This window comes from Orbicella faveolata, unplaced genomic scaffold, assembly GCF_042242905.1.
Source record: "Orbicella faveolata isolate gen_17 unplaced genomic scaffold, um_ofav_v1 contig_1, whole genome shotgun sequence".
Classification (NCBI taxonomy): domain Eukaryota; kingdom Metazoa; phylum Cnidaria; class Anthozoa; order Scleractinia; family Merulinidae; genus Orbicella; species Orbicella faveolata.
This window is the reverse complement of record NW_028301536.1, coordinates 15806539-15833815: the sequence shown is the minus strand read 5'-3', so window position 1 is coordinate 15833815 and position 27277 is coordinate 15806539. Positions and strand designations below refer to the sequence as shown.

Genomic DNA, 27277 nt, shown 5'->3' with positions numbered 1-27277 from the left:
AAAATTACTCGACAAAATTACGCGGAACACGAAGATTCCGAACGGCTGCCGATAACCATCCATGCTTTTCCGAAGATGGCCGAAGATAATTAAATTTCGAAAGATAATCAGATTTCCGGAGATCACTCGAGGATTTCCGACTACTTCCGAACATTTCTCAATTGTGGGAATACTTAGGGGAATTCGGAATTCGAAGTCTAAAGGGAAATTCATGAGAGATTACAAACTGCATTCAGATCCATGCGATTACCGAGATGGTGATCTCTCGCGGTCAATCGAAGCTTTTCTCACAAATTGTTGCACCACGGCTACTTTAAAATAAATTGAAAATATCTCCAGGTTTTTGGATATTCAACACAACTCTCAACATTTGAAAGTGCCACCTTAAACACAGCTCAACGTTTGTTTAACCTCTGAGTATTTAAACTTAAGGCTTTTAAAATCAATATCTGGTTCATACAAGGTGTTTTAAAAAGGAAAAAGCAGACAAGTATAGCGAGAATGATAAGCAAAATCATCGACTAGGAGATATTGTCTTGATGTGCCACCAAATTCTCATAGCTACAGCTAAGACCAAGTGAGGCAATCGTTAAGGAGAATTGAATTTTTCAGCTTTAAAAGTACGAACGCTTTCAGGTCAAAATATAAAACTTGTTATATTTGCAAATCAAATTCGATTCTGACGCCTTTTGTTTTTGAACAATTCTTTAGCTATGACCTCCAAAAAGAACCTTTCACATGCAACTACTACACAGTAAACATAAACAATTTGCTATTGCACTGCGGAATGTTTTTCAAGATTTAAAAGGCTGCCAACAATTTTGTAACAATCATAACCAAAACTAGAAAGACCAGCAACAAATTCGTTAAAAAGGATGATAATATTTGCATATGAATTGATATTTAACACGTGCCTTTTCATACAAAGTTCTCGTGGCCCGCCTTTGCAGAACATGTTTGTTTTCCTTTGTCATTTCAAACGCTTAAATTTCTGGACGTCCAAAAGAAGTACATAAGCGCTTTTTATTTGATAAGCCTCGTTCAAAACAGTGTAAAATCTTTTCGAAAACATTTCAATAAGAGATTAAAATTTTCCCGGCAGATTATTTCGACATTTTTTGATTCGACGAGTTCCTAAAATATACTGAGCCGGCCGAAGATATCTTGAGTTATTTGGGATTAACACCTCGGTGCAACCAGATATTGATTTTGTGGTGTTTACACTTAGGTTACTGCACGGGGCAAGATAACGAAGCGGACGGTCATATAGGAAGAGAAAATTTACCTATTTCGAAACTTAAATGGGTCAGAAACCATTGAAATTGGGCAATTTTGCGGGGGGGACAAAAATTGGATTTTGATTGATAAGAGTCTTGCTCCTGTGCAGCTGATCTGACGTGTGCCATCTTTATTATCGTCTGACAGAGAAAAATATGACAAGACAAGTTACAAACAGTTACAGATAAAACTCGATTGGATGTAAAATTTTAACTCGGGAATGTTGAAACAGCGCTTCGCGGTCATTTTGAGATTTTAAAATCCATTTCGGAATTAAATTTTATTTTGTCGCCTATTTGATGTTAAAAGAACGATTTGTGGCTTGTCATTTCATTTTTTTCAAGTCTCGGGAAACTCTTGCATCACCTCGCCCCCAAAAAACCATCGCCAAGCTCGTTGAAAAATGAAATTTGAAGGCTGTTTGGCAAAACTTTATTACGAGACGGAAAAAATCTTTTAAAATATCAAAATTGCCTTTTCAGTGCGAGGTGGTGCAGTAGTTTTTGTAGGCATTTTCTGTCAACTGTTGCCTTTGAGAAATTTTTGTTATCAAAAACTTCTGAAGGGAAACCTCTCTCAATTTTTTCTCGAAAAAGTTGTCAGGGGAAACGCTGTGCAAATTTTTTAAATTTTCCCGCCAAAAGTCTTAGTTTCTGGACGAAAAATTTTTCTTAACACCTTTTAACTAGTTTAGAATTAATCAATTAGATACTTAATGCAAAACAATAAAATTAAATTAAACGAAAACAGCAAGTGGTGGTTTTTATTGTGTACATCATTTTATTGTTTAAAAAAATATTGTAATAATACATTGTTCGTGGCTAGTGTAGACTGGCCACGAACAATGTATTATCACAAGTAATTTTATTGTGACTTTATTGTGAATTAAAAAATAAAGAAAATAGAAGACAATTACACAAGCGTCTTCGTTATAACTTTTATTGGCTTTTCAATATAATTAACATTGACTACAAACAATTTAAATAAGTAAATGAAATAAAAAAAAAATTGCGCTTTTAAAAGGGCCTGGAAACTAGTCGGAATGTAGGCTATCTCTTTTACTATTTTTTGACTATGTAGGGTTGCCGAAAAGAAAAAAAATTCTGCGCTTTTGAACAGAGTCTAGCCAGAAATCAAACATATACTTTGACTTTTGATGGGAAAAACCCTACATTGTGCAAGATTTTTTCCGCCACAAGACACTGCATATCTTTGATTCAAAACCAGACCCCATTTAAAATTGCAGACTTTTTTTCCTAGGGACATTTTTTTCGACCAAAAGACTTAGATTTTTTTCGATTTTTTTCCTCCGCCCTTTTAAAAGCGCAACCTGTTCGTCAATTCAATGCGTCCTTGAAAGCTAATTTTTTTTTCATAAATGGATACTAGACAATTAGACAGTAATTTCAACGAGTTTAATGACAAGACTTCCAGGCTGAACATTCGAGTTGCAAAAACTATTACAGGTAAAGCTAATATTCTACCTTAATTTTGAAGCTACAAAGTTGTAATACAGTTCACGGCTTCCTCCAAAACTAGCAAAATACGAAACAATTTGGTAGATACCAAACAATTTGACAGTAATTCCAGTGTCTTCTTTGGCCTCTTGAGTTTTTTTGTTGTGAAATCACTAGTACGACGTCCGCCCTAACAATCTTGTCGCAAGAAACTTAATCGAGATGACCTTTGTCTTCTAAATCAACCTTACTTTTAAAACGTGTCCCACTGAAGAAACATCTACAAGAAGTTCTTTGCTTTCCTTTGCCTCTTTCTCCACGTTAATGTCGCTGTACACTTGAGATGGCCGCCTGAAAGAAAGATAAATAAAACGTCCAATTAACCATGGGTATACTTAGCTCAACCAACAAGGTGCAAAAGTTCAAATTGTCGCTTATCCTTTGCAGAACGTCCAACATTAACCAAATGCTTTACCGGTTTGAAAAGGTCCCTTACCTGTTATGCTGAAAACTAGGGAGAACCCTGGGTTTGTTCTGAGAATTTGGTGATATATCAAGTCAATATCCCCAGTTCACAACCTTTCTTCTCATTGCTTAGTCCTGATTCAGAGTCCTTAGTCAAGAAAAAAATTCTCCTTACTGGTTTTGGAGTTATCCAGAAAATTCTTTTTTTCGAGATTACTCTCTAAATCCTTTTAACTGTTTCTTCAGGATTATATTTGAGACAGTCAGGAGAAATTTTAAGCTGATCACTGTTGAGGTTTAATGGTTAATGTAGCATTGAAACATGAACCGGGAAGCAATTGGTTGTTGATCCAACTGGGCCTCTCGTCTTACAAACTGATTATTCAGCAACAACAGTTAACCTCAAGCATTGTATTTTTAATTGTTATATGGCTGTCTTACAAGGACTGGGAACTACTGAATTCACGAGTTTGATTGGCTGAAATCGATTTTGACCGCAGTCTAGATTTTCCCAACTAGACCGGTTACATTTTGCGATGAAAAAGTTGCAAATTAAAATACAAGAATGTTGACAATTTTTCTTCTAAAAATATTAGTGGAAGTGCCAAAAAGCCTGATGAGAACAAAAAAGTAAAGAGAACGAGCAAACTTTGGCAGATTTAAGTTCAGCTCATTGCCGTTCGTAAGCTAAATCAGTCAGCTAGTATAAGCCACAGTTAAATTAAATGAATTAAATTGTTCTTGTTTGCTATAGAGTGGTTTTCAGAACAGTGAAAAAATATCATCTCTATTTGTTTTAATTCTTTGCCTCCACAATTTACAATGTTCCTAGACATGCAACATCAATTGACTCACCATATAGGGGATCCAATGTTAAAATACTTTGATTCTTCCTCCTCTTGAGTCTCAGTACACCGCTTTCATTGTTGTTTCTCTATTTTGTACCTAGTAAGAAACAAGAAATGGTTTAACCTCCATGACAGCCTCCATCTCTTAATTTCAAAAATACAATAAAATAAACCATCAGATTTCTCACGTTTCAAGCCTGCATGAATAAATAGAATTTCTGGTGATAGAGTGGCTACCAATTAGCCTGAAATTAACTATTTCTGTGGCATGGGAGTAACAGGCAATGGGCCTGAGTACCTTAGTGCAGTTGCATCATGGGTAATGCCATGTGAGTTTTTAAGCTTGGGATTGCACATGGGCAATCATTCTAGGCCAACACCACTGACCAGTCTCCAGAATTTTTAATTTGTTTATTTCTGAATGTATTTCACCACATAGGATGGGCTGCAGGAGCTTGGTCCTGGTTCCTACCCAGATTTCCTATCCTTTTCTTCCCTGCGGGGTTTTTTCCCTCAGGTTTTTTCTGACCCTCTCTGTCTAACTACAATGTCATGTTAGTGGTTGCCTGGCTCTTGTTATTTATCTAGCTTTATTACACTATAATGGCGATTACTGGAGGAATTTAGAAGATAGTGTTTTGCTTTACATGGCTTTTATGCATTGGGTTTCTTATTTTATGTACTCTGGTGCTCGGCTAAAACATGCAAAATAAACCTAATGGCTCATTATTGTGTTCTGTCTGTTGCATAGTGAAGCTGAAATGTTTTGGCAATGAAGGTAAGGTTAATTCTGCATCAGGTCAAGCTATCCAAACCATCATAGCTTATCCCAGTTTCTGTCACATTAAGTGACAAGGAGTAGTTCTACTTCCCCTGGATGGCTTGCAAGTCTGTCACATGGTTAGCACCCAGTATTAAATTCACCCAGTACCCATTACTTGGGTGGAGAGAAGTTGTGTGAGAGTAAATTGTCTTTTCCAAAACCACAACATAGAGACCCAAACCATTGGCTCAAACCCAGACTGCTTGATTTGCAGTCCACGCATGTGTTAATTGAAGGTTGGACAACACTCTCCATGAAATAAATCGCTATCCAGTGGGCAAGTGTTAACAAAACAAACCAATGAGCTTTCCTCTGGATAGTGATTTATCTGGTAGATAGAATAATCCACCTTTCGAATAACCAGGGCAAGTACTCTAACCATTACTGTGCCCCCCCTCTCACAAAAGAATACTTGTCAACAACCCCAGGCACTGTAGTCTTAAGGAATTCTTGTAGACCCAAACTCAGCACGGTTAAGGTTCTGAGAAAAAGCTGACCAGTGAAACAATAACATGTCCATGCATTTTAATTTTGTTGTATTTGTTGTTTCTATTGTTTCCTATAAAAGTCAAAATATTGTATTTTACTTTATAGAACACCAGTTCTAATTAAAACAAAACAAAAGTAAAGGAAGGTGACAAACTAGTCTCAATGTTTCTGTTCTGAATGTGATTGACAGCAAAATTGAACTAATGTCACTGTTTATTCAGATCTATTCATATTGTTAAGAAAATAATTTTTCAAACTGTAGTGCGGCCATCGCAGTCTTGCATGCAACTGATGCTGGAACAACTACAACGGGTTTTGGATTGCACATTCAAGGCTTTTGCTAATGCCCAAAGTTCAGCAAATCTGACAGTGCAATTTCTCCCTTTAATGATGTCAGTGACAATTGCCAGTTTTCAATGGTTGCTGTACTTGTTGTCTTCTCCAATGATGGCAACATCTCTTATGTTAGGGTGAGGCATTTGCTTCCCTCCTGGCTAATGATGACTCTCTTGTAGAAGCTCCTGATATAACTGATGTCCAATGTTTTCACATTACCTCTTTGCAGCCAATCTTCTTGTTGGTTCACTGCTTTAGCATCAAATCTGCTAGAGACATCATCGGCTGGATTCTCTTTTCAACTGTGTTTTAAAATTATTGTTCTTGAAAAACCCCAGTGGGGAGGTTCAGTAAAGTAGCTATGTTAAGTGGTATCAAATTGATAAAAATGATATGATATCATCACATGTGAAGATATGATATCCTCACATCTGAAGATACCATTTTTGATAACATTTTTCTTTCGTCCCTTTAACTACACTTGAATGTGTTGGCGTATGATCGAAACATCTTCGGATCTTCTTTGGTCATCTTTGGCAATCTTTGGTAATCTTTGGAAAATGTGCAGAAATGTTCGGAAAATGTTCACAAACTTTATCTGGCCTTCAGAACAATTTTGGAAAAATTAAATGTACATAAATCTTTGGAAAGTGGTCGGAAATCTTTGGAAAATTGTCAAAAACGTTGTCATTAGTATGTTTATATAATAAACAAAATAATACATGGTTGCTTTAGATATGAAATTTCTCTTCTTGTGTTCAACATGATATCTCACTCGTTTGCTGTGCTCAGTCATGAGATATCGAGTTGAACACCTGAAGGGAAATTCCATATCTACCGGTACATGCGCCCATGTATTATTCTCTATGTAGATGTGTCCATGCATCTCCATTTACTTGAATGTGACGGGTTAAGGATCATTTGGACTAAATTGACAACACAAACTTGAAATTGTTCCTGATTGTTGCTGATGGACTGCAGCACTGTAATTGAGTCAGTGTGATATTGCATGAAGTGAAGTTTTTTTTGTCAAGTGTGTTCTTGAGAATCTTGCCAAGGTGAGTGTAGCAGTGGTGGTGTCAATTCCAGGTGTGATTGCCACTTTTAAGATCAGTATGAAGCATGCTTTCCTGTCATGAAAGAGCAGTGTATAGGTTGGAAAACATTTGAACCTGTCCGGACTTCACTTCTTTAAAGTCTATGGGCTTCATGCAGTGAGGGATAGGTATGTGTTTGAGCAAGGGCAACTCAGTTCACCATTTTTCCCAGCAGTTTAGGGAGGAGTCTATGTTCATCCTCCCACTCTAGCTTCTCTACTTTACAAAGGCCTTGAAGCAACTTCTTTGCAGTCAGAGTGAAGGGTGCAGCAAATCCTTACTGAAAGTATTCCTGTTCCTGTTCGGATTTGACACACCACTGGAGATCAAAAGCATGTTCAATGGGTAGCTCATCATAGTCTAGATCCAACGTTTTAACATCTTTGGAACGTTTTTGCTCAAGAATGGACTCAAGGACATAATTTCTGTTGCTTGCAGATAAACTTAGTTAGACAAAATATACCTGGCACAAAAAATGTTCGAAAATTACGTGGAGTTTTTCGGCTCCTATATGACCTCTACGGCTCCTTGTACACTAGAGCTGAATAGTTCGACCTCATCAACTATCACCTCATAGAAATCGAGAGCGAATAATCTAATTGTTTTAGTAGAATTCTAACTAAATTAATGCAAATAATGGTTTCCAAATATTTTTCAACGCATTATTGAACTTTACGCTTTAACAGAGTCGCACGTATTAGATTGTCCTTGGTAAATTTGCAGTTGTTTACGCACGCGCACCGGTTTTTCAATAACTTCAAGTTTTTAAAGTCAAGAATGCATTTATATCCTTCGTTTTGTCTTCTCAGGAATATAATTATCCATTTACATCTAAACTTTCTTCCAAAACTTCGGAAAAACGATAAAAATGTAGCATTTCGTGGACGACCGACAACTACTGCATTCTAATGGTTGATAGTATACGAGTAGCTCAGCCAATCAGATTGCAGCATTTGCATTAGTATACTAGTAGAATTCTACTAACACCGTGTAGAGTAGAGTAGAGTATATTAGTAGATCTCTTAGAGTATAGTTGAGAGTACAGTATAGTGTAGCTTAGAGTAGAGCACAGTAGAGCAGAGTAGAGTAGAGTACACAATTCCCCAATATGCCATATAGACTATTGCATAGCTAGTCATTGCAAGGGAAATCTGTATATAAATATATCTTGTAGAGTATAGTTAAGAGTACAGTAGATTAGTGTATCCTAGAGAAGGATACAGTAGAGTAGAGTAGAATAGAGTAGAGTACACAATTCTCCAATATGCCATATAGACTTTTGCATCTCAAGGCTTTGGTTCCTTCATTGCAAGGGAAATCTACATTGAGTTTACTCTACTCTACTCTACTCTGCTCTACTCTACTATGCCATAGAAGTTGCTATACTTTGGCTCCTTTATTGCCATAGATTTTACTCCATTGTACTCAACTCTTCCTCTCTGTAATATGGCAGTCTACTTCCACTCGACTGTACGCTTTGCTCCCTTGTACTCTATGCTACGCTGATTTACCTCTGGCCTCTATTGCTCTACTGCTTTATGCCTTTAAGGCTCTCTTGGCCCTACAGCTCTACAGCTCTATGGCGCTTTGGCCTTTACTGCTCTACAGCACATCTTCTTGGTTGTTCATTAGATTCACTTAAGACTGCCAGAACAGGGGATGGGTTTCATGACCTGCTGTAAGCTGCATACCATTGGACACTTTCTCATAAAATCGTCTAACTTCCTGGTAATGGCCTAATTCTTCTGGAAAGCTGCTTGAGGTGTTCTCACTGAAGTTGAGCTCAAACACCTTCAATAGCGATTTAGGGGTGACGATTTCTTTTATGCTCTTCAGTTCTCTAATAGTGATCCTCTTAACAGTTACTTTACAGCTGGAGCATCCCCATACTTAATGAATGGCCAGTGCTGAGTTTCTGAGCAGCAGAGCCTTAGTATGGGTCTCTGTACTCCTTTTCAAGAAGCCTTCATGCTTCTTAGTATCTTACTTTTGGCTCTATGTGGAGGCACCTGTTTAACCCTTTGAATACCAAACTTTCACCAAAAAATACCGTTTTTAACTGTTTAGTCAGGTTTTTTAGCTGCCACGATGCTAAATAAGCCTAAGTTTTGCTAAAAAAGCTTTTTTTTACGAAAAGGAGAGATTTTTGGAGGATTAGGCACAAAACTGAGCAAAACTTCAATTCCAGGCATGCGCATAAGCCAAAATTTGGATTTTTTTTTTGGCATTAACCGTTCTCAATTTCGTTTCTTGGCCCTTTCCTTTCTGTTTTTCTCGGCCCTATTACACTGGCTACCTTTTGCATTGTATGTTCTTTCTGGCTGCAGTGAAAAGTTGGATGTTAATTACGTATGAAGCCTAGAAATGGACCTTGATCAATCATAGGCGTAGTGGACCATTTTGCCACCGTTTTTGCACCAAAACTGATAACGTTGTTTTTCGATTTGCGACATCGGAATGTTGTCGATATCTAAACCTGACCATTTTGTGGAAAGGGTTAGCCTAGCACTACTATCTGCTTATCGAGAATGTCTGATGACATTTAAATTGATGACATCACAAGTGGTACAAAGAGCACGACCATTAATTACACACATATGCGTAGTTGGTATTCAAAGGGTTAACATTCTTTGCTTCTTCAAAAGGATGTCAATCGCCATTATTAAGCCTGCTTGCGCCACTGTGAGTGTATATATGCATCCAATGCCATGATAATAAAATATTGGAATTTATGACCAGGAAAGAGAGATAGCATTGGCTAAAAGGCGATTTGTATGATGATGTCATCTGATTACAACTACCAGAATCCTTCACTTTCTCTGTTTCTTATGGTAAATAGGGCATTATTATTTAAACCCCACTGGGAATTCAAAATTTAAATATTAAAGAGAAAACGAAAGAAATTCTGGTACCGTAATTTCTGGCAGATTACCCGCGGGTAATGCGTTAATTTTTCAGTAAACTACCGTTGCTGCGGGTAATAGGGTGGTGCGGGTTATCTGATAATTTTTTAATCTTCCCGTAAGTATTTAAGAGTAATTATTATAGTACTGACAGAAGATAAAACAAAGATAAGAGTCATTAAATATACGCTTGCCACAAACCTGTGTAATGCCTCATTTGTTTAAACGAGAAACACGTCCTATCAACTCTTGTATCATGCTTTATTTGCTATAAAATTCTTTTAAACGTTGATTGATTATAGCTGATGCAAGTTGGATGAAATCATACAAAAAAATTCCATACAAACAAATTTTTCACTACACGTTTGTGCTTTGATAGTTTTCTTACCTTGTCAATTTCACAGCTAGTTTTTCTTTGCTTGGAAAAATTCTCACCTAAACCTTTTAACGTGTCTTTTATTGTGGAAAACACAAAGCCTAACTGAAACATGATGCCGACGTTTGTTGGCACGCGTGCAGTGAAAAAATAGCATTGACTGTGATAAAAAAAAAAATGCAAGAATACTCAACGCATCAGCGAAATATTCCTAGCTAGCGCTGCCTTGAGTTATAGAGTATTTTCCTGTTTCAAGCAATTTCTTAGACCCAGTAGAACCTGAGATACCATAAATATCTTGGTGATCTGTTGAATTCATGGCGCCGCATAATTAGTGGAACGTGATAAAAAATATAATTGTCGGCACGAGTGTAAACAAAACACTGACAAGTGAAGAAATAATACAAAAATACTCAACACATCAGTGGAAAATTTACAGTTAGTACTGCCTTGATTTAAAAAGTATTTTCCCGTTTCAAGCGATTTCTAAGACCAAGTAGATCCCGAGATATTGTTTTTTTGAGAAAATTGCGAGCCGAATTTTACAAGTCAGTTCAACTCTCAATGAATATCAAAAACAATGGGTGTGAAAATTTACTAATTGCACGCTGGAAATTGCTTTGTTAACAAAAACAATGAATAAAGTTTTCTTCAATGCAAAATCGTTATAAAAGGCTAACTGACTCAATAAGTTTTACAAACATCAATCATTTATGTCGGAGGGCCCACACACCTTCACCGAAACTCATCCCAGCTTTCTCTCAACCTTACAAAAATGGCGCTCAACGATCGATTGCTCCAACAACGAACGCTTCGCATTCTGTTAAGAGTGCCTGCCTGTAAAAATCAGACAAATTCTTAATTTCGCGGCAAGGGTCGAAAATTCGATTTCGCTCATATTCTTATGGTAGATAGGCTAGGGCATGACAAAAACTACTGGATAGTTTTTTTTGGCAAAATATCCTTTTATTTCAAAGAAATATGCAAATTACCAAATTCCGTTAAAATCGTCATTTGACGCACCATTTTGTTAAGCAAGTTTGAGAGCCTCGCATGCAAAACTACATCATTCTTCCGTCTGTGAAGCACTCAAATATTTTTGTGCAATGTTTAAATGTGTACTGGGTTGATTTTAGGGAAAGTTGCGTTGTCGTTTTGGGTGCAAAATAATTAAATTTCAAAGACATGTATTTCATGTATTTAAAAGTACTTCGTGAATATAATTAATTTTTACCATGTGCGAAACCTTCAAATGGATCAAGCTTCTGGTGCTTGAATTGCAGAAGGATGGTCTGCAGATTCCTGTAAAAATTTCTTTGGGCAAATGATTGTGAGCGACGCGAGAGCTTTTCAAAGTACATCAAAAATGCAAACATTTGGCCATCCGTCGTCAAATTTCAATTTACGGGTTAGACGTATGTTTTAGCATGCGCCACATGACTTGACCTATGTTAAGTTGAAATAGACACAGAGCTGATAATTTCGAAATGTTCTAACCTCATTTGCTGTAAAAGGCAGGTCCAAAGCCCATTTGACGTGTTTCTCTCACCATTCGTCGCACATAAAGCAGAAGTTTGCTTTTGTTTACATAACGTCCGATGTACATCGCCAACTGTCAACTTATTTAACGGTCGAATACCGTGAATCTGCGACCCTCTTTCGACACATATGATCACCACTGCATCTAAGTCAAAAACAGCTAAGTCATTTGTAGATAGTTGCTTGCTTTGCACTACACCAAACTATTACGTTTGATCATCATGGTTTGATGGCTTGAATCCTTGCTTGAAGCGGTTCCTTGTTCGTCACGCAATGCTGTCATCCCATTTTAGGGGGTAGGGGTAGGATAATTTCTATCCTAATACGTAAGGCTCTGTAAGGCTTGGAATCACTGGGAGCACACAATCGTGTTGAGTAGGAAGAGATTGAATTAAGAAATGAAAAGAATGAATAGTTTACCATTGCCCCTGTTGTTATCTTTTACTCGACCACCGCTACCTACATGCCCTGCGTAATACTGTAACGCTAAACTCATACCTAGGTCTTTTCGCGCTATGCAATTATTTTTGGTTTGTACATGTAATACAGTGGGCTACCCCCGGGGAAATGAGTGGTGACCGCTTAATGGGGCTAGCCGCTTAAATAGAGGTTGGTATACCTTGAATATTTAATTTTTCACTGTCGGGCTATAAATTTCTTGGCGAACATGGAGTCAATTCAAGACAATCATGATAGACGTGTGTTTGAATTATCACTCGTCATGCACTTCAGTTTCAGACTCTTATCTGCCATCGCCCTTTCCAAAACAAAGTTCTTAAATTTTGGGTGGCCACTTAATAGGGGTAAAGACAATAATGAAAACCCTTATCGGAATGACCAAATGGTGGCCGCGGAGGTAACCAGTCAATAGGTGTTTTATTTACAATATTTTACTGACGATAATTTTGGACTGTATTGACAACAGTCCACTATTTTCGGTTACATACCAATGCCTCGCCACCAAGCAAACAAAATACGCCAAATAAAATGGCATGGCCAGGGCTATTTACTCACATAATTACTAATTAAATTTAGTCTGTTTTTCTCACGAATTAGACAAGTTGTGATTTCCTATTTTTATTTCAGGTAGTTTTTGCTTTATTGATCTATAATTTGTTTATGGCGGTTTTCTCAAAATTCTAGTGAGTACAGGCACTAGCTTTATCAGCTGTTGTCTGAAACGTCAGAACGTACAACAAACGTGACTTGGACCGACGCAACGTACACTATGGAACACGATTATATAAATATACACATATTATTATATATATGAACAAACAGATGAACAATGATTAAATTGTTTCACTTATCCTGAGAGTACTCTATACAAAACAGATTATAATGTGTAGCGTATGCCGTGACAGCATTGTGTGACGAACAAATAACGGCTGTAAGATTGTGCTGCGCCGACACGTTTATCAACAATGGTCAGCAATCGATCAAACGCAATATTTTGGAGAGGCATAAAGCAAGCAACTATCTACAAATGACTCAGCCGTTTTAGACTTAGATGCAGTGATGTTCATCTGCGCAGAAAGATGGTGAAAAATTAAATATTCAAGGTATACCAACCTCTATTTAAGCGGCTAGCCCCATTAAGCGGTCACCACTCATTTCCCCAGGGGTAGCCCACTGTATTACATGTACAAACCAAAAATAATTGCATAGCGCGAAAAGACCTAGGTATGAGTTTAGCGTTACAGTATTACGCAGGGCATGTAGGTAGCGGTGGTCGAGTAAAAGATAACAACAGGGGCAATGGTAAACTATTCATTCTTTTCATTTCTTAATTCAATCTCTTCCTACTCAACACGATTGTGTGCTCCCAGTGATTCCAAGCCTTACAGAGCCTTACGTATTAGGATAGAAATTATCCTACCCCTACCCCCTAAAATGGGATGACAGCATTGCGTGACGAACAAGGAACCGCTTCAAGCAAGGATTCAAGCCATCAAACCATGATGATCAAACGTAATAGTTTGGTGTAGTGCAAAGCAAGCAACTATCTACAAATGACTTAGCCGTTTTTGACTTAGATGCAGTGGTGATCATATGTGTCGAAAGAGGGTCGCAGATTCACGGTATTCGACCGTTAAATAAGTTGACAGTTGGCAATGTACATCGGACGTTATGTAAACAAAAGCAAACTTCTGCTTTATGTGCGACGAATGGTGAGAGAAACACGTCAAATGGGCTTTGGACCTGCCTTTTACAGCAAATGAGGTTAGAACATTTCGAAATTATCAGCTCTGTGTCTATTTCAACTTAACATAGGTCAAGTCATGTGGCGCATGCTAAAACATACGTCTAACCCGTAAATTGAAATTTGACGACGGATGGCCAAATGTTTGCATTTTTGATGTACTTTGAAAAGCTCTTGCGTCGCTCACAATCATTTGCCCGAAGAAATTTTTACAGGAATCTGTAGACCGTCCTTCTGCAATTCAACCACCAGAAGCTTGATCCATTTGAAGGTTTCGCACATGGTAAAAATTAATTATATTCACGAAGTACTTTTAAATACATGAAATACATGTCTTTGAAATTTAATTATTTTGCACCCAAAACGACAATGCAACTTTCCCTAAAATCAACCCAGTACACATTTAAACATTGCACAAAAATATTTGAGTGTTTTAAAGACGGAAGAATGATGTAGTTTTGCATGCGAGGCTCTCAAACTTGCTTAATAAAATGTTGCGTCAAATGACGATTTCAACGGAATTTGGTAATTTGCATATTTCTTTGAAATAAAAGGATATTTTGCCAAAAAAACTATCCAGTAGTTTTTGTCATGCCCTAGCCTATCTACCATGAAAATATGAGCGAAATCGAATTTTCGACCCTTGCCGAGTTATTTTCCATTTTTATGGACAGGGACTCTTAAGTCTTAAACATCAATACATTGGATATTTAACTTGTAAAATCAAACTTAAGAAAGTAATGCTCAGGAGAGTGCTTTTAACTGCCCTATTGGTGGCCAAGTAGCAGAAACTTTTACCTTATTCCAAATGGACATGAACATGAAAAGCTTAGTCTCGCTCGATCACTTCAAATTTGTGAGTTCTCGAACTATTTACCATAACTTTCTTTTGTTTTTTGGTGCGGGTTATCTGCCAGTGCGGGTAATCTGCTGAATCTTTTTTCTCATTTTGGAAAAAAACGACCGGTGCGGGTAATCTGCCGTGCGGGTAAACTGCCGGAAATTACGGTAGTTGTAGTCAAATGATGACATCATACAAATCTGCTATTGTCAAGTGATTACTTCCTCAATTTGGTCATGTTTGAATTTGGGTACTCGATCACAATCTTCTTTTTTCATTTGTGTTTCGATTCTGTCAGGACAGGCAGGTAAAATTCAGATGCTGGATTTAACAGAGCGGGCACATGTGTGTACATGGCACATTTCATGTCCTGTTTTGACAAGACGTGTGCCAGCCATGGATGTGGCTGCTGAGGAAAGTAGTGTGCATTAGAAGAGAATTGCAGTTCCTGAAGTTTTGTCATAATTCAAAGCTTCTTTTCTCTCCTCTTGTATTTTACAAAACACTTAATCACTGGTCCCTTGACAAACAGTTTTGTTTTCCTTTGAATCTCAATGTTTCTCCAGAAAGATCCAGATTCTTGGGACAACAAAACTGACTGTTTCCCTCAAGACCAGTGATTAAGTGTATATATTGTTCCAAGCTAACATGTCCACTGGGTCCCTTTATCATAATATTCAACTTTTTGGTGTCCTTCCACAATATTTAACGCGTGTTATTATTTTGTGGATGAGTTAAAGATAAATAATCAATATTCTCCATTTCGTGCAAAAATATGCTTGGATATCCATCCGAGGACATTATTCTTTACCATTCTGTTCCAAGAAGAGTACAGTATTTTGTGAGCAAAGCTTGAGGAAAACCAAGAGCTTTGAGAAAAAAATAATGTCAAAGGACAAATATGAGAGCATATTTTTGAAGTCAAGTGGAGGCCATTGTGTTCATTGTCCTTCAGATATTTTGCAAAACATGCGGTATCCTTGAAAATTGGGGAATGTCGCCCAAATAACTCCCAGTTTTAGCTGGAGCAGATTCAGTCACATGATGAGTTTAGACCAGTCGTGTGTAGGCAAAAATATTTGATGGATTTTAATAGTCATTGTAGTTTAAAACGCTATCTTAATAGCTATTGTTCTCAACTACCTACCAATCTTAGTTTCCATGTTGATGTCATCATGCATGTCCTGTCTTGAAAATCTAAGTTCCTTCAAGTTTGATGTGCTTCATTCTGTGAGAGCAAACAATGTACTTTTAAAGGAGACTCCTAAATCAATATTAATACTGATTTTTTTTGTATGCCTGTGTGACAAATTTTATTTAAAGGGCCTTTCAAATAACTAAGTAGCAGACTTCCCTATCCTTTCATATATCTCAACTTGTGAAATCCCTACCCTTTAATATACCCGAAGCCTGAAAAATGTGCCCCTTTCAGGCAGAGCATCCCTGTATATACCATTTATTTATAGGGAGAACCCTCCCCCCACCCCCACCCCGGTTGAAATCTTACAACATTGGCTTAACATACTAATTTCTTTATAAATGATGTGTGATTGCTTAAAAATTCTCTGTGATACACGATTTAATAGAAAAATTCTGCATGACGCATGATTGGTAGCCTCACCACCCCCCCCCCCCCCCCCCTTCCCTTTTCCAACATCTGAGGGATTTGTTAGAATGGTGACATCAACAATTTACAGGGAGTTTCATTAAGGGCCAGGCACCAGCAAATTCATCAGCTGTGAGGATGACTTTGCCTGCCTGGCTTGACCATATAGGGGAAAGCTTTCTTATAAAGAAGATTTGTCCACCTGTGAAAAACAGTCGTCCTCCGGCTGAAAACGTCACTAAAGCCCCTACAATTTAGCTTCCAGCTAGGTTCAAAAATATGCACAGCTATTTGTTCTTGGACACTATCTGTCATAAAGACCAACCTAGTGATTTAGGAGCTCGTGTCCTGTCTGTGATATTAAAGCCTTACTGAGGTGTTATTGTTACATGCCGTGTTCTCAAAGTCCTCAGATTCACCTACTAATATATAAATTAATAACGCTTCGTTCTGCTTGCATTGACCTCTGCAAGTTACTTTTCAATTTGATGGAATAAATCTTACTTATGATAATATAAGAACAAGCCACAAAAGGGCAAATAAAAACAGAAAAAACGCTTACCTTGGAAGAAATAATACGCGAAACACCCCCCATCTTTTCGAAGACATCATGCTCCTAGACACGTGGCCGTAGATTGTGCTTTTAGTGTATGATGGGATACTTCAACCGGATGTGACATCCGGCTAGACCTGCCCGTGTTAGCATCTGTTTTTGGGCAGATTTTCTAGCCTCCATTCAAGATTGGCTGCTTAGTTTACCTTCAGCCAACGAAATATTTATGCCCTGATTTATGCGAAGATAGTCATAAAAACAAAGCAGGGTGAATGTAGTCCTTTACAATGGATACGCTCAAAGACAGAAAAGCCAGACAACTCAAGGAATACTTTCAGTTTCAATGTTACCGGAAAGCCGGCATAATAGAGTTCTAATGGCTGTTTTTGTCATTTTCTTATTAATTAACTTTCTATAATAGTGGTAAAGCTAGAACGCCCGAACGGCCTGTTTTTAAAACAGGCAAATTCCCGATTCTCGTCTTTTAAAAGGGACGGGAATCGGGATATCTTCCGGGTGTCTCTCGAAAGTGTCACGCGATTGGCTGTTTCCACACGTGCTGTTAATTATAGCAGACCTCACGAATCGATAATGTCTTCCTGACGAAAAACAAAACAACGATGGCAAGATAAATTTAAGGATATTCAAGTCCATCGCCTCTCCTTTTGGTAAATATGTCGAGCAGTATTTTCAAACGACGTGGTACAGCTGTTGCGGCAGCGGTTTTCGCTTTTGTAGCGTTTGTGATGATAGTGGCTGCCCTGCTTTCTGAATACTGGGTTATGGCGGACCTTGAACGACAAGTTGGAAATTCGACTCAGAAAGGAGGATCTAAACATTTTGGAATGTTTAAAGGAGTTAGCAAGCAGGATTTTGGACTCGGAGCTAGGGAAAGAGACTTTAAAGGTAAACTTAAAGCTGGCCAAAAAAATTTTGAAGCTATTTTTAGGTCAGATGTTAATGTAGTGCTGTAAATTAGAATCAACAGTCTTGATTGTATTTGAAAACTTCTCTCATTTTGAGGATAATATCTTGAGATTTTTGTTATATCTTTATTTGCTCTCAAAGTAATTGTCTAATGGTTTCTGAAATGTATGCAGAAATAACCTAGAACCCTTTTTGGCCTAAAACTTGAATTCTTTCTTTTTAAGTCACGAAAAATATCGTGCGGACAAGTGAAATGTAGCAATTTATAAATCTTCCTATATTAATGGCTGGCACATCCATTCATGCTAACTGATGGTAACAGTTTAGTAGACAATGTTTCTATCACCGAAATATGATTTACTAAACTACGGAAAAACAATGTAAATTGTTGCTTCGATGGACGTGTGTGTCTCAATCTCAGTTTATAGTAACCATATTCAGTTCATGTTTTACATCACGGAAAGTCAAAACCCTAACAATTAGTAACTTAACATGTGGAATTGCTGTTGCATAAAATAATGTAAATAGCAGGAGTCTAGTTTGTATTGGTAGTCATGACATCTTGACACCTGCATCTACAATTGGTTTCTTTACAGCACTACTCCATTCCATGCCTATAGCTGTCTTGTAATAAAGTGTACCCTGCATTATAATCCATCAAATATTTTTGCTAGCATGAAATTGGTCTAAACACATCACATGATTGAATATCTGAACAATATTGCCCAATTTTTAAAACTGCGTGTGTTGCAAAAAATATTTGAAGGATATACTGCAACAGCCTCCATTTGGTGTGATAATATGCTCAATATTTTGGACATTATCTGTACCTCAAAGCTCACAGTTTTCCTTTAGCTACACTCTCGGAATACTGTTTGCTTCTTAGAACAGATATTATGCCTGTGGACAAATATGCAAGCATATTAAGTTTTTGCATAGAGGCTATTGTTTATTTATTGACCTCCTCGTTAATTTGACCATGTTGTATAATTTGGCTACCCTGTTAATTCCAACAGGTTTTGGTGGCCTAATAGTGGCAGGATGAGATTAATGGGTTTAGAACGTAACAAGCGACAATAATTTTGACACCCCAACCAGGCTTATACAGTACCTTATAGGGATTGAATACTACTAGCTGAGACTGTTAATTAAATATCGCAAGGAACACTTGTGTTACTTCCAAATGGCATGCCAAAAACTGGCATGAGACTCATGCAAATGAACAGAATCTTATATCTTAAGTACACTCTCATGGTGTTGAAGATTGGTAAGGGGCCCTGGTGGAGTGCGCTTGTGCCACCAGGTGTACTTCGCAAATGCCAGGAAATGCCCACCGTGTCAAAGGCTCTGCCACCAAGTCGGCTGTCGCATGTCCTCGTCATAACCCTGGTAATGCAGTTTACTGCAGCTGAGTGACAACGGCAAAAGGCAGGTATCCGGTGCCTTTCAAATAACGGGATATTGTGGCTAAGGGAAGGACACCCTGACAGAAAACCCAGGCCCTCCTGGTTGGGGGTTGGGCATGGGGCCAATCCCCCCATCCCGTAAAAAATTATCGATTACGGAAACCGGAAACTCTAACAAGCAATGTTACATGGGGAAGAGCACAACTACTTGCCTAACTCCAAATGATAATTTTATCACATGGACTCATGGAGTGAGGTAACAGTGGCTGCTCGTAACCGTGCAACATGGTGAAGGAGAATGTCTGGCCCTATGCCCACTTAGGGTTATGGTCAAAATCTATCTATACTCTCATCCTGAAACATGAATTACAATTATAATAATATTAACTTGCCATGTACTTAATTTTTTTGTTTCAAACATTTCTTTTTTGAGCAGTTCATTTCAAGGCAGAAAAATGCCTCCAATGTACCTGGAACATTTGACTTTTGAGGGGGGAGGGTGGGTCCATACACACCTCATGAGAAAAGAATTCCTAGCCCATTAAGGGTTTTGAAAAACTTATGCCTATACCAAATCACCACCACCCCCTCTCCCCCCTCCCTCAAAAATTAAATGGTCCAGGATGATATTGCAACTCAGAATTGACAAAAGCATGTGTACAGAGCTATAAGTTTTCCAACACTACAATTTTTCCAAATGTTTTGTGAGCCTGCCTCTGGATCCTTCATAGTTGAGGAGAAATCTTAGACTCTCACTCTTTGGGGAAATATCCACTGAGAGAGCTCTCAGAGATAACGTATAAAACTTCAAGAGATTTGTAGTTATTTTTATATATATGCAGAATAATTTCTTCTTCTGTTGCAGTCATTGATGAGTTTGAGGGTGTGGCTAATGATGATGTCATGTGGGCGACAGTAGGCTTCAGTATTCTCAGTCTGCTAATGATATGTATAATGATTGCACTGTCCTGTTACAATGAGTTCACCAAGCCTGATTTAACCATCTGTGGTTCCATTGGGATATATATTTGTTGTGGACTTGCTTGTAAGTATTCTTGTCTTATAATTCATTCTAACATGGTATCTACAATCGTAGACAAAAGTCCTTGAGACACTTATGTAATGTAACAGATTATCTGTGTTTTAGAACTGAAGTATGAAGAAAACGCTGCTATATCCTTTATAAATGGGTTGCTGTCCCCCCTTCCCACCCAACACAACGTTGGCAATCAGTTGAAATTGCATGTACTAGTTTTCAACATTGTATGGGTGGGGAGGGGGGGGGGGGGGGCGAGGTTAGGCAGGTGAAGTTGTATTCGCGCCTGGCGTGTACACAAAAGCGCCAAAAGTGCAAATTTGTCCCAAGACTTTTGTCCATGATTGATTGCATCAACCTCATTCTCATGATTTTTCCTTGAAGATTTTCTGTCCCTTCCAAACATCAACTTAAGGAAGAATTATCTACATGTGGTTCTGGGCCACATTAATTTTTGAACATTTAAGGAGGCTCTGAACCCCATACACAGCATTGTTTAAAACTTTGCCAAATTTGCATCTCATTCTGCTTATCAAAATTTGATAATAAAAAAATGAGTTTCTCTGTGCCGTTTTTGAAATATGACATTTTTAGTACTTACAGCGAAAATTAAGGGTGTTTATGTTGGGTCATACTGTTGCTATGGTGACATGTTATGTCACAAAAATAACGTGTTCACCCATGATTGGGCAGTTTTTTTGATACCATGATTGTAGCATCAACTGATTATAAAGAGTGGTTAAAATGACCCATCAAAACCTAAGTCTTGGAAAGTGCTGGAAACTGTTCTGAGCCACCTTAAACAATCTTTTTGTTGTTGTTTTCTCTAGAATTTTCAGTGGCTTCTGTTGAGCTTCATTAGATGAGTAAAAAAAGAGGTTCATTGTTGCTCCTGAGATCTTGTTCCAAATACCATCAAACAAAAATAAACCTCTTTGGGTACTTCGTTGAAGGTCGACAGAGGCTACCAGAAATTTGCAAACTGAAAATTACCAGAAAATACAAGAAATTTGCAAACAAACAGATGGCATGAAGATACTTTTTTCAGAAAAGTGTCTACTTCTGATCATAATACTGCTTCCAGTATTTTTAGCCAAAAAATGATTGTCCTCGCATCTGATTGAGTCATGTCTGACTAAATAATATTTTCTTTTTTTTTCAGTTTTCTTTGTGCTAACTTCAGTCTGTCTGTTTGCTGCGTTATTTGAAATCCAACTCAAGAAGAATGTTCTGCAACCCCAGGATCAAAAGCGAGGCTTCTCATCCACTGACAAGGCTCAGCTAGGATATTCCTTCTGGATTTTGCTAGGCTCTGCTGGAGTTTTACTAATTTGTCCACTGATCATTTTGATGAAAAACATTCACTGCACACATTACTTTAAAACAAGAAAGCATGAGATATCTACTGTAGATGGAGTTATGCTGTATTAAGTTATCAGGCTTGTTTTTGCCTTTTCATGACAAAACACCAAGAACAACATTTATTAGGTTCCCTATTTCCCAAGCAAAGGAAATAGGAGATCCCTGCAAGAAGGCTACAGGATCTTTGAAAAATTATATTGCTAAATTTTCACAGTAAGGACACTGGAATCATGAACACTTGATACTTTTTTGTAAATATATCTTGGTGACCACAGAATGAAGGCTCTTTGGATCACGCGTACTCGATTGAGTGTCAATCAAGTGTTAATCAAGTGTTGATCAAGTGTTGATCAACATGTCGATCGAGATGAGTGAGTGTGAAGCGAGGGTTGATTGAGGGTATTAATCGACACTCAACCACAGATGCCTTTAGTACAGATGATCAGGCTCTTCTTGTAATGTACAAGAATAACATTTTGATGTAAAAACACTAAATATGCTTGTCAATAAGAGCCTTCATTATACAGTTACTCGTAATAAAAAATGTACTAAAGAGATTAAAGTGTTCAAGTGTCCTCACTGTAAGTGTCTTTTTCATTTCACGATGCAAAATTTAAAACCACTACCAGCACGTGAGGCTAGCGATGTTTTACAACTTAATTACCCATTATACAATGAAAGTGACCTATAGCCAGCTAATCATAACTATTACTTCTACAGTATATTTTCTTTGCATGCTATTAATGTGCATGATCACTTCAAGAGGTTTTGACTGAAAATGAAATGCTCCCAGAGGTACACAGAGTTTACAATAAGTAATACGGAGAAATTAATTAAAAAGTTACGGTAAACATTGCCTTATTATTTAAAGCTTTAATTAAATTATTTAAAACCTTTACATTAAGTGGTATCTATGATCTACTGACAGAGTTGGTAAGACTTATTAACTCCTTGAGTGCCTGACCATTGTATACACTGTGTGCCACACCATTTTCACTGAAAATGGGTGTCTAGTAAAAACCTTCATATGCCATAAGCTTGTTCACTTAAGCTATGGACATGTGCACATTTTCTGAAAGGTCATATAAGTCTCTTCAATGCAGTTAATTTCACTGAGGGTTGATGTAATTTGATACATCCATTTGACTTCACAGCAACGGGAAATTACATTTCTGTCGAAAAACCTCCTACAAATCTCAGGTGCCGATAAAAGTGTGCTGGGAACTTAAGTAAATCTCTTAAAACTTTGATGTACCCAGTAAGTCGTAGAGGCACCTGAGGAACTAAACTCACGAGTACATTATATAGGCACTCAAGGGGTTAATAATATTCTTTGGTGTTTTTTTTTATCTAAGTCTCCACGGGATTGATATTTTTTGTATATAAACATTGTTTATTGCTAAATTATTGACTACAGTAATATTTATATTTATGAGTACATCTCTTGGTGGAGTTTTGAATTATTGATTTTTAGCTGTAATTTAAAGATAATAATAATTATATGCGAAGAAATACACCAAAAAATTACTGTCTACTGATTGTTGGTCATTGCTAAAAACTTCCTAGGTGAGTGATGTGTGTGTGCTGAAAGGGAAGTGAGAGCATTGAGTATCACAGGCTAATAATTATGAAATATTTATTTGACATTTTAAGTTATTCATTACAGTTTTTCTTTCTTCAGAAAACACTGCATAAATGAAAATTTTGTCCACAATATATTGTAAACTGGGTTTATGGTCATAAATGTAACTAATCCTAATTTGCTATGTTAAATGGCTTTGATGTACATGGAAATTAATAAAAGGTTTGGGTATAAAGTGTTATTAATGGGCTTGAGTGAGTGCAGGCTCGTTTCTGGAAACAGCAGCTGGTAATCAAGCCTATGATATTAAGGTAATAGCATTTCACAAAAAAAGCAAAAGGGATTGATGTTGGTTAAGGTATATGTAACTAGTTTTGTTTTACCGTGTAATGTTTAATATATTTAAATGCAATAGAAATTTTAGAAATATGTTAGATAAATATTTATTAAGCATTTGCACAGCACTGAACAAGATTAATGTTTTCTGCAAGTCCCAATTGAATATGCAATGCAGTTCATTTATTACCAGTAGCCTATTTTCTGCATCCTTCTTAGAAGGGATTATTTGTTAAAACAGTTAGAAACAAAATAAACACATTCTTTGCAATCTGGGTGTTAAGTTTATTAGTTCCTTCTAGTATTTTCAAGATATAAACAGAGCTGGAGGGTCTTGCAGGTAAATTGAACTTTCACACACACAAAAAAGTAATTGATTTGGATCATGTGTACTAAAGGCATCCACGGTCGAGTATTCGTCAATACTCTTGATCGATACCCTTGATCAAGGGTTGATCGAGGGTATTGATCAACACTCAGCTACAGATGTATTTAGTACACAATCCATTGATTTTAAACTACACAGAAATTTGCGACACACCATAAGATCATTATGGCAACTTGTGAAGAACTTGGACAAACAAATTTGATTGACAGATTTTTTTTCCACTAAATAATATTTATAATAATATTATGCTAGAGTTGCTCACATAGCACGGTATATTCCATACTTCTGGGACTCAGTTGTACATACCAAAAACTACTTAATATAAATTTTCTTTTTCTCGCACTTTTTTAACTCTCCTGTGGAAAAATACTACTGATTACATTTTCTTGAAGATTTCTCATTGACTTTGTAGCTACAGCAGTTAAGTTGTGTGCGTGTGATGTACGACACTTGAAGTGGCGTGCGCTTCTGCAACAAATTTGCATGCGCAACATTGTGCAAGTTTTCAACGGGTTTCTAATTCAAGCTGTTTTACACTCAATTACTATACTTTGTAGCCTTGAGAGTACTATTTTTTAGTCATTGGAAGTTTATTTGAACGTGTATTGTTATTTAAGGCTTTTTCATGCGTATTTGTTTCACATGTACGCTACCCTTTTTCCTAGGTCTTTCTAGTAAGTTCTGTGGTGTCGCGAGAGCACACGCGTAGCGCCGCGACACCCAACTAGCATTATAAAAGAGTAGTTTTCTCGTTAGCAAGATCAGTTGACGCAAGACCTGTTAATTCACCGCAAGTTAATAAGCTTGTCCAAGTTTATCATTGTTCTGGTGATCAAGGCAGCACCGAGGCAATTATTTTTTACGCTATTTTAGTTTATGTAAGTGGTTTGTATCTTTAGTTGTTTAAGTTCAGTTTCATTGCATGTGAATTGTAAATTTAAGTCTTAAGGTTTTAGATAAAGTCAAGTTGTATACGACATCGTTTTACCATTACTGTAAATCAATCTTAAGTTTTCTCCTTTCACTTTTGTAACTTTTGAAGCATTCCGTATACGTTCAACCGCAAGCGTCATCAGCAAACGTAGATACTGTCACCTTGATCATCCTAGCGATAGCTGATTCATTCAGCACAAGTTGCCTCCCAGCACCTGAACCAACCATCTACAGCAGTGAGCCCATCCTTTATCCCAATTGGAAGTCGTCGTTTCATGCCCTCATACACTGAAAGAACTAACCGTCAAGCGATAAGATGTATTACTTGAAACAATACGTGAGTGGATCTGCCAAAGAAGCTATTAACGGACTTTTCCCGCCTACGAACGGGCATGGAACATTCTAGACGAGAGGTTTGGTCATCCGTTCATAGTAACAAATGCGTACAGAGACAAGCTACGAAAATGGCCCAAGATCGGTATGAAAGATCACTAGGGTCTTAGAAGATTTGCTGATTTCTTAACAAGTGTGGAAACTGCTATGCAAGTAATCAAGAATCTAAACGTCTTGAATGACTACATGGAAAACCAGAAGCTACTCACCAAATTGCCTGACTGGCTTGTTTCACGGTGGAACAGAGAAGCCACAAGAAAAATGAAAGAAGAAAAGAAGCATCCAGATTTCAAGACCTTCACAACCTTCATCAGTGCTGAAGCAGATCTCTTATGCAATCCTATTTCATCGTGTCATGCTGTGGAGTTGGAAAGGGCAAAAGACAGCCTCACAAGGAACCAAAACTGAAAGACAAAGAGAAAAGGTCTGTTCATAACACCCAGACGACAGAAGAAAGTTCAAAGGAGCCAAACAGAACTTCAAGGCTGCAACTGCAATGTTCATTCTGCAAAAAGACTGGCCATCTGTTGAATGCATGCATAAAGTTTAAGGTGGAGACACGCGAAAACAAACTGAATTTTGTTAAGGAAAACAGACTTTGTTTCGGATGCCTGAGGAAGGGCCACATGTCTAGTGATTGTGAGAGGAGGCTGACCTGTGTGACCTGCAAGAAGAACTACCCCACCTGTCTTCACGAGGAAAGATATCCTAAGACGCCAGAAGAAAAGAAGAGGAGAGAAGAACAGGAATCCACCAATGTTCACAAGACTACGTCATATACATCGCAAGGCACCTCCAGTGCCAACACCTCTATGAGTTCCTGTGTGGCTGTCATCATTGTCGAAGCACTACAAAGAAGTATCGGTTTACGCCATTTTGGACATGCAAAGCGATGCTACGTTTATCCTAAAAGAAACCTGCGACGAGCTTGATGCAGAAACACAGCCAACAAAGCTTCAATTGAGCACTATCACAAGTCAAGACTCACTCGTCGACAGCCAAAGAGTCTCAAGCCTTCAAGTAAGAGGATATAATTCTGACATCAAGATTCATATCCCGGTCGCTTTTACAAGTATGTCTATTCCCACCGAAGAAGAGCACATCCCTATTAAGGCCACAGCTAAGAACTGGGAACACTTGAAACCGATTGAGGGCAAGATGCACGACCTCTTTGACTGCAATGTTGGGTTGCTTATTGGATACGACTGCTCGCAAGCCTTAACCCCAAGAGAAGTTCTTGCTGGTGGCAATAACGAACCGTATGGCATTAAAACTGATCTTGGATGGAGTATCGTTAGTGGAAGTGATGTAAGAAGTAGACGGTCCCCTGCCACAAGGTTGCAGTGAGGGAAATACCCGCTGTAACAATGACTGACATTGTTCGAGTCCTTGAATCAGATTTTCAGGGAGCTAAGGATGACAAGAAGACTTCTCAAGAGGATTTAAATTTCCTAAAGATTATGGCAGAAGGAATTGAGAAGATCGGAAACGGACACTATGAAATGCCACTGCCATTCAAGGAACGGCCTTTTTTGCCTGACAACCATTCGATGGCATTGATTCGTCTTGAACATCTCAAGCAAAAGTTCCTGAAAGATTCAAAGTATAAAGAAGATTACGTCAAATTCATGAACGAAGTATTGAGTAGGGGTGATGCTGAAGAAGCACCAGTGCTTGCACAAGAAGAAGGAGTGAAGTGGTACATACCTCACCATGGTGTCTATCATCCAAAGAAAAACAAGATCAGAGTTGAATTTGATTGTTCAGCAAGATTCAAAGGAACTTCTTTGAACGATCATCTACTCAGTGGACCTGACCTTACCAACAATTTGGTGGGAGTACTATGCGGGTTCAGAAGATACCCTTACGCCATTATTTGTGACGTGGAGAAAATGTTTCATCAGTTCATCGAGCATGAAAATGACCAAGACTATCTGCGTTTTCTTTGGTGGCCCAATGATGATGTTAAGAAAGAGCCCAAATAGTACAGAATGAAAGTACATTTGTAACGTCAGGTTCACAGCGACTGTTGAAAGGCCGAATTGTCACTTGCTAGACAACTTGTCGCGATGAGACTAGCGTGTGTGGGAGATGCTTTAC

At 37.8% G+C, this 27277-nt stretch overlaps 2 protein-coding genes, 1 long non-coding RNA gene and 1 pseudogene across 3 annotated transcripts; 3 read left to right on the top strand and 1 right to left on the bottom strand.

Annotated features, from left to right (window-relative positions):
• Positions 1 to 2203: 2203 nt before the first annotated feature.
• LOC149118222 (uncharacterized) lies at positions 2204 to 16917 on the bottom strand. The gene is made up of 4 exons (XR_016207980.1): positions 16824 to 16917; positions 15803 to 15883; positions 4056 to 4145; positions 2204 to 3086 (listed from the first exon to the last, which is right to left on the bottom strand). It is a non-coding gene; the product is annotated as an uncharacterized LOC149118222 (long non-coding RNA).
• Positions 16918 to 16975: 58 nt separating this feature from the next.
• LOC110050195 (clarin-3-like) lies at positions 16976 to 23734 on the top strand. The gene is made up of 3 exons (XM_020756088.2): positions 16976 to 17720; positions 20013 to 20192; positions 21346 to 23734. The coding sequence occupies exons 1-3, from the start codon at positions 17489 to 17491 to the stop codon at positions 21612 to 21614; spliced, it is 681 nt and encodes a 226-aa protein (XP_020611747.1). The 5' UTR covers positions 16976 to 17488; the 3' UTR covers positions 21615 to 23734.
• Positions 23735 to 25324: 1590 nt separating this feature from the next.
• LOC149118221 (uncharacterized) lies at positions 25325 to 26109 on the top strand (annotated as a pseudogene).
• A 435-nt stretch (positions 26110 to 26544) lies between these two features.
• On the top strand, positions 26545 to 27162 carry LOC149118220 (uncharacterized). Its single transcript, XM_089282761.1, has one exon. The coding sequence runs from the start codon at positions 26545 to 26547 to the stop codon at positions 27160 to 27162; it is 618 nt and encodes a 205-aa protein (XP_089138887.1).
• Positions 27163 to 27277: the final 115 nt, after the last annotated feature.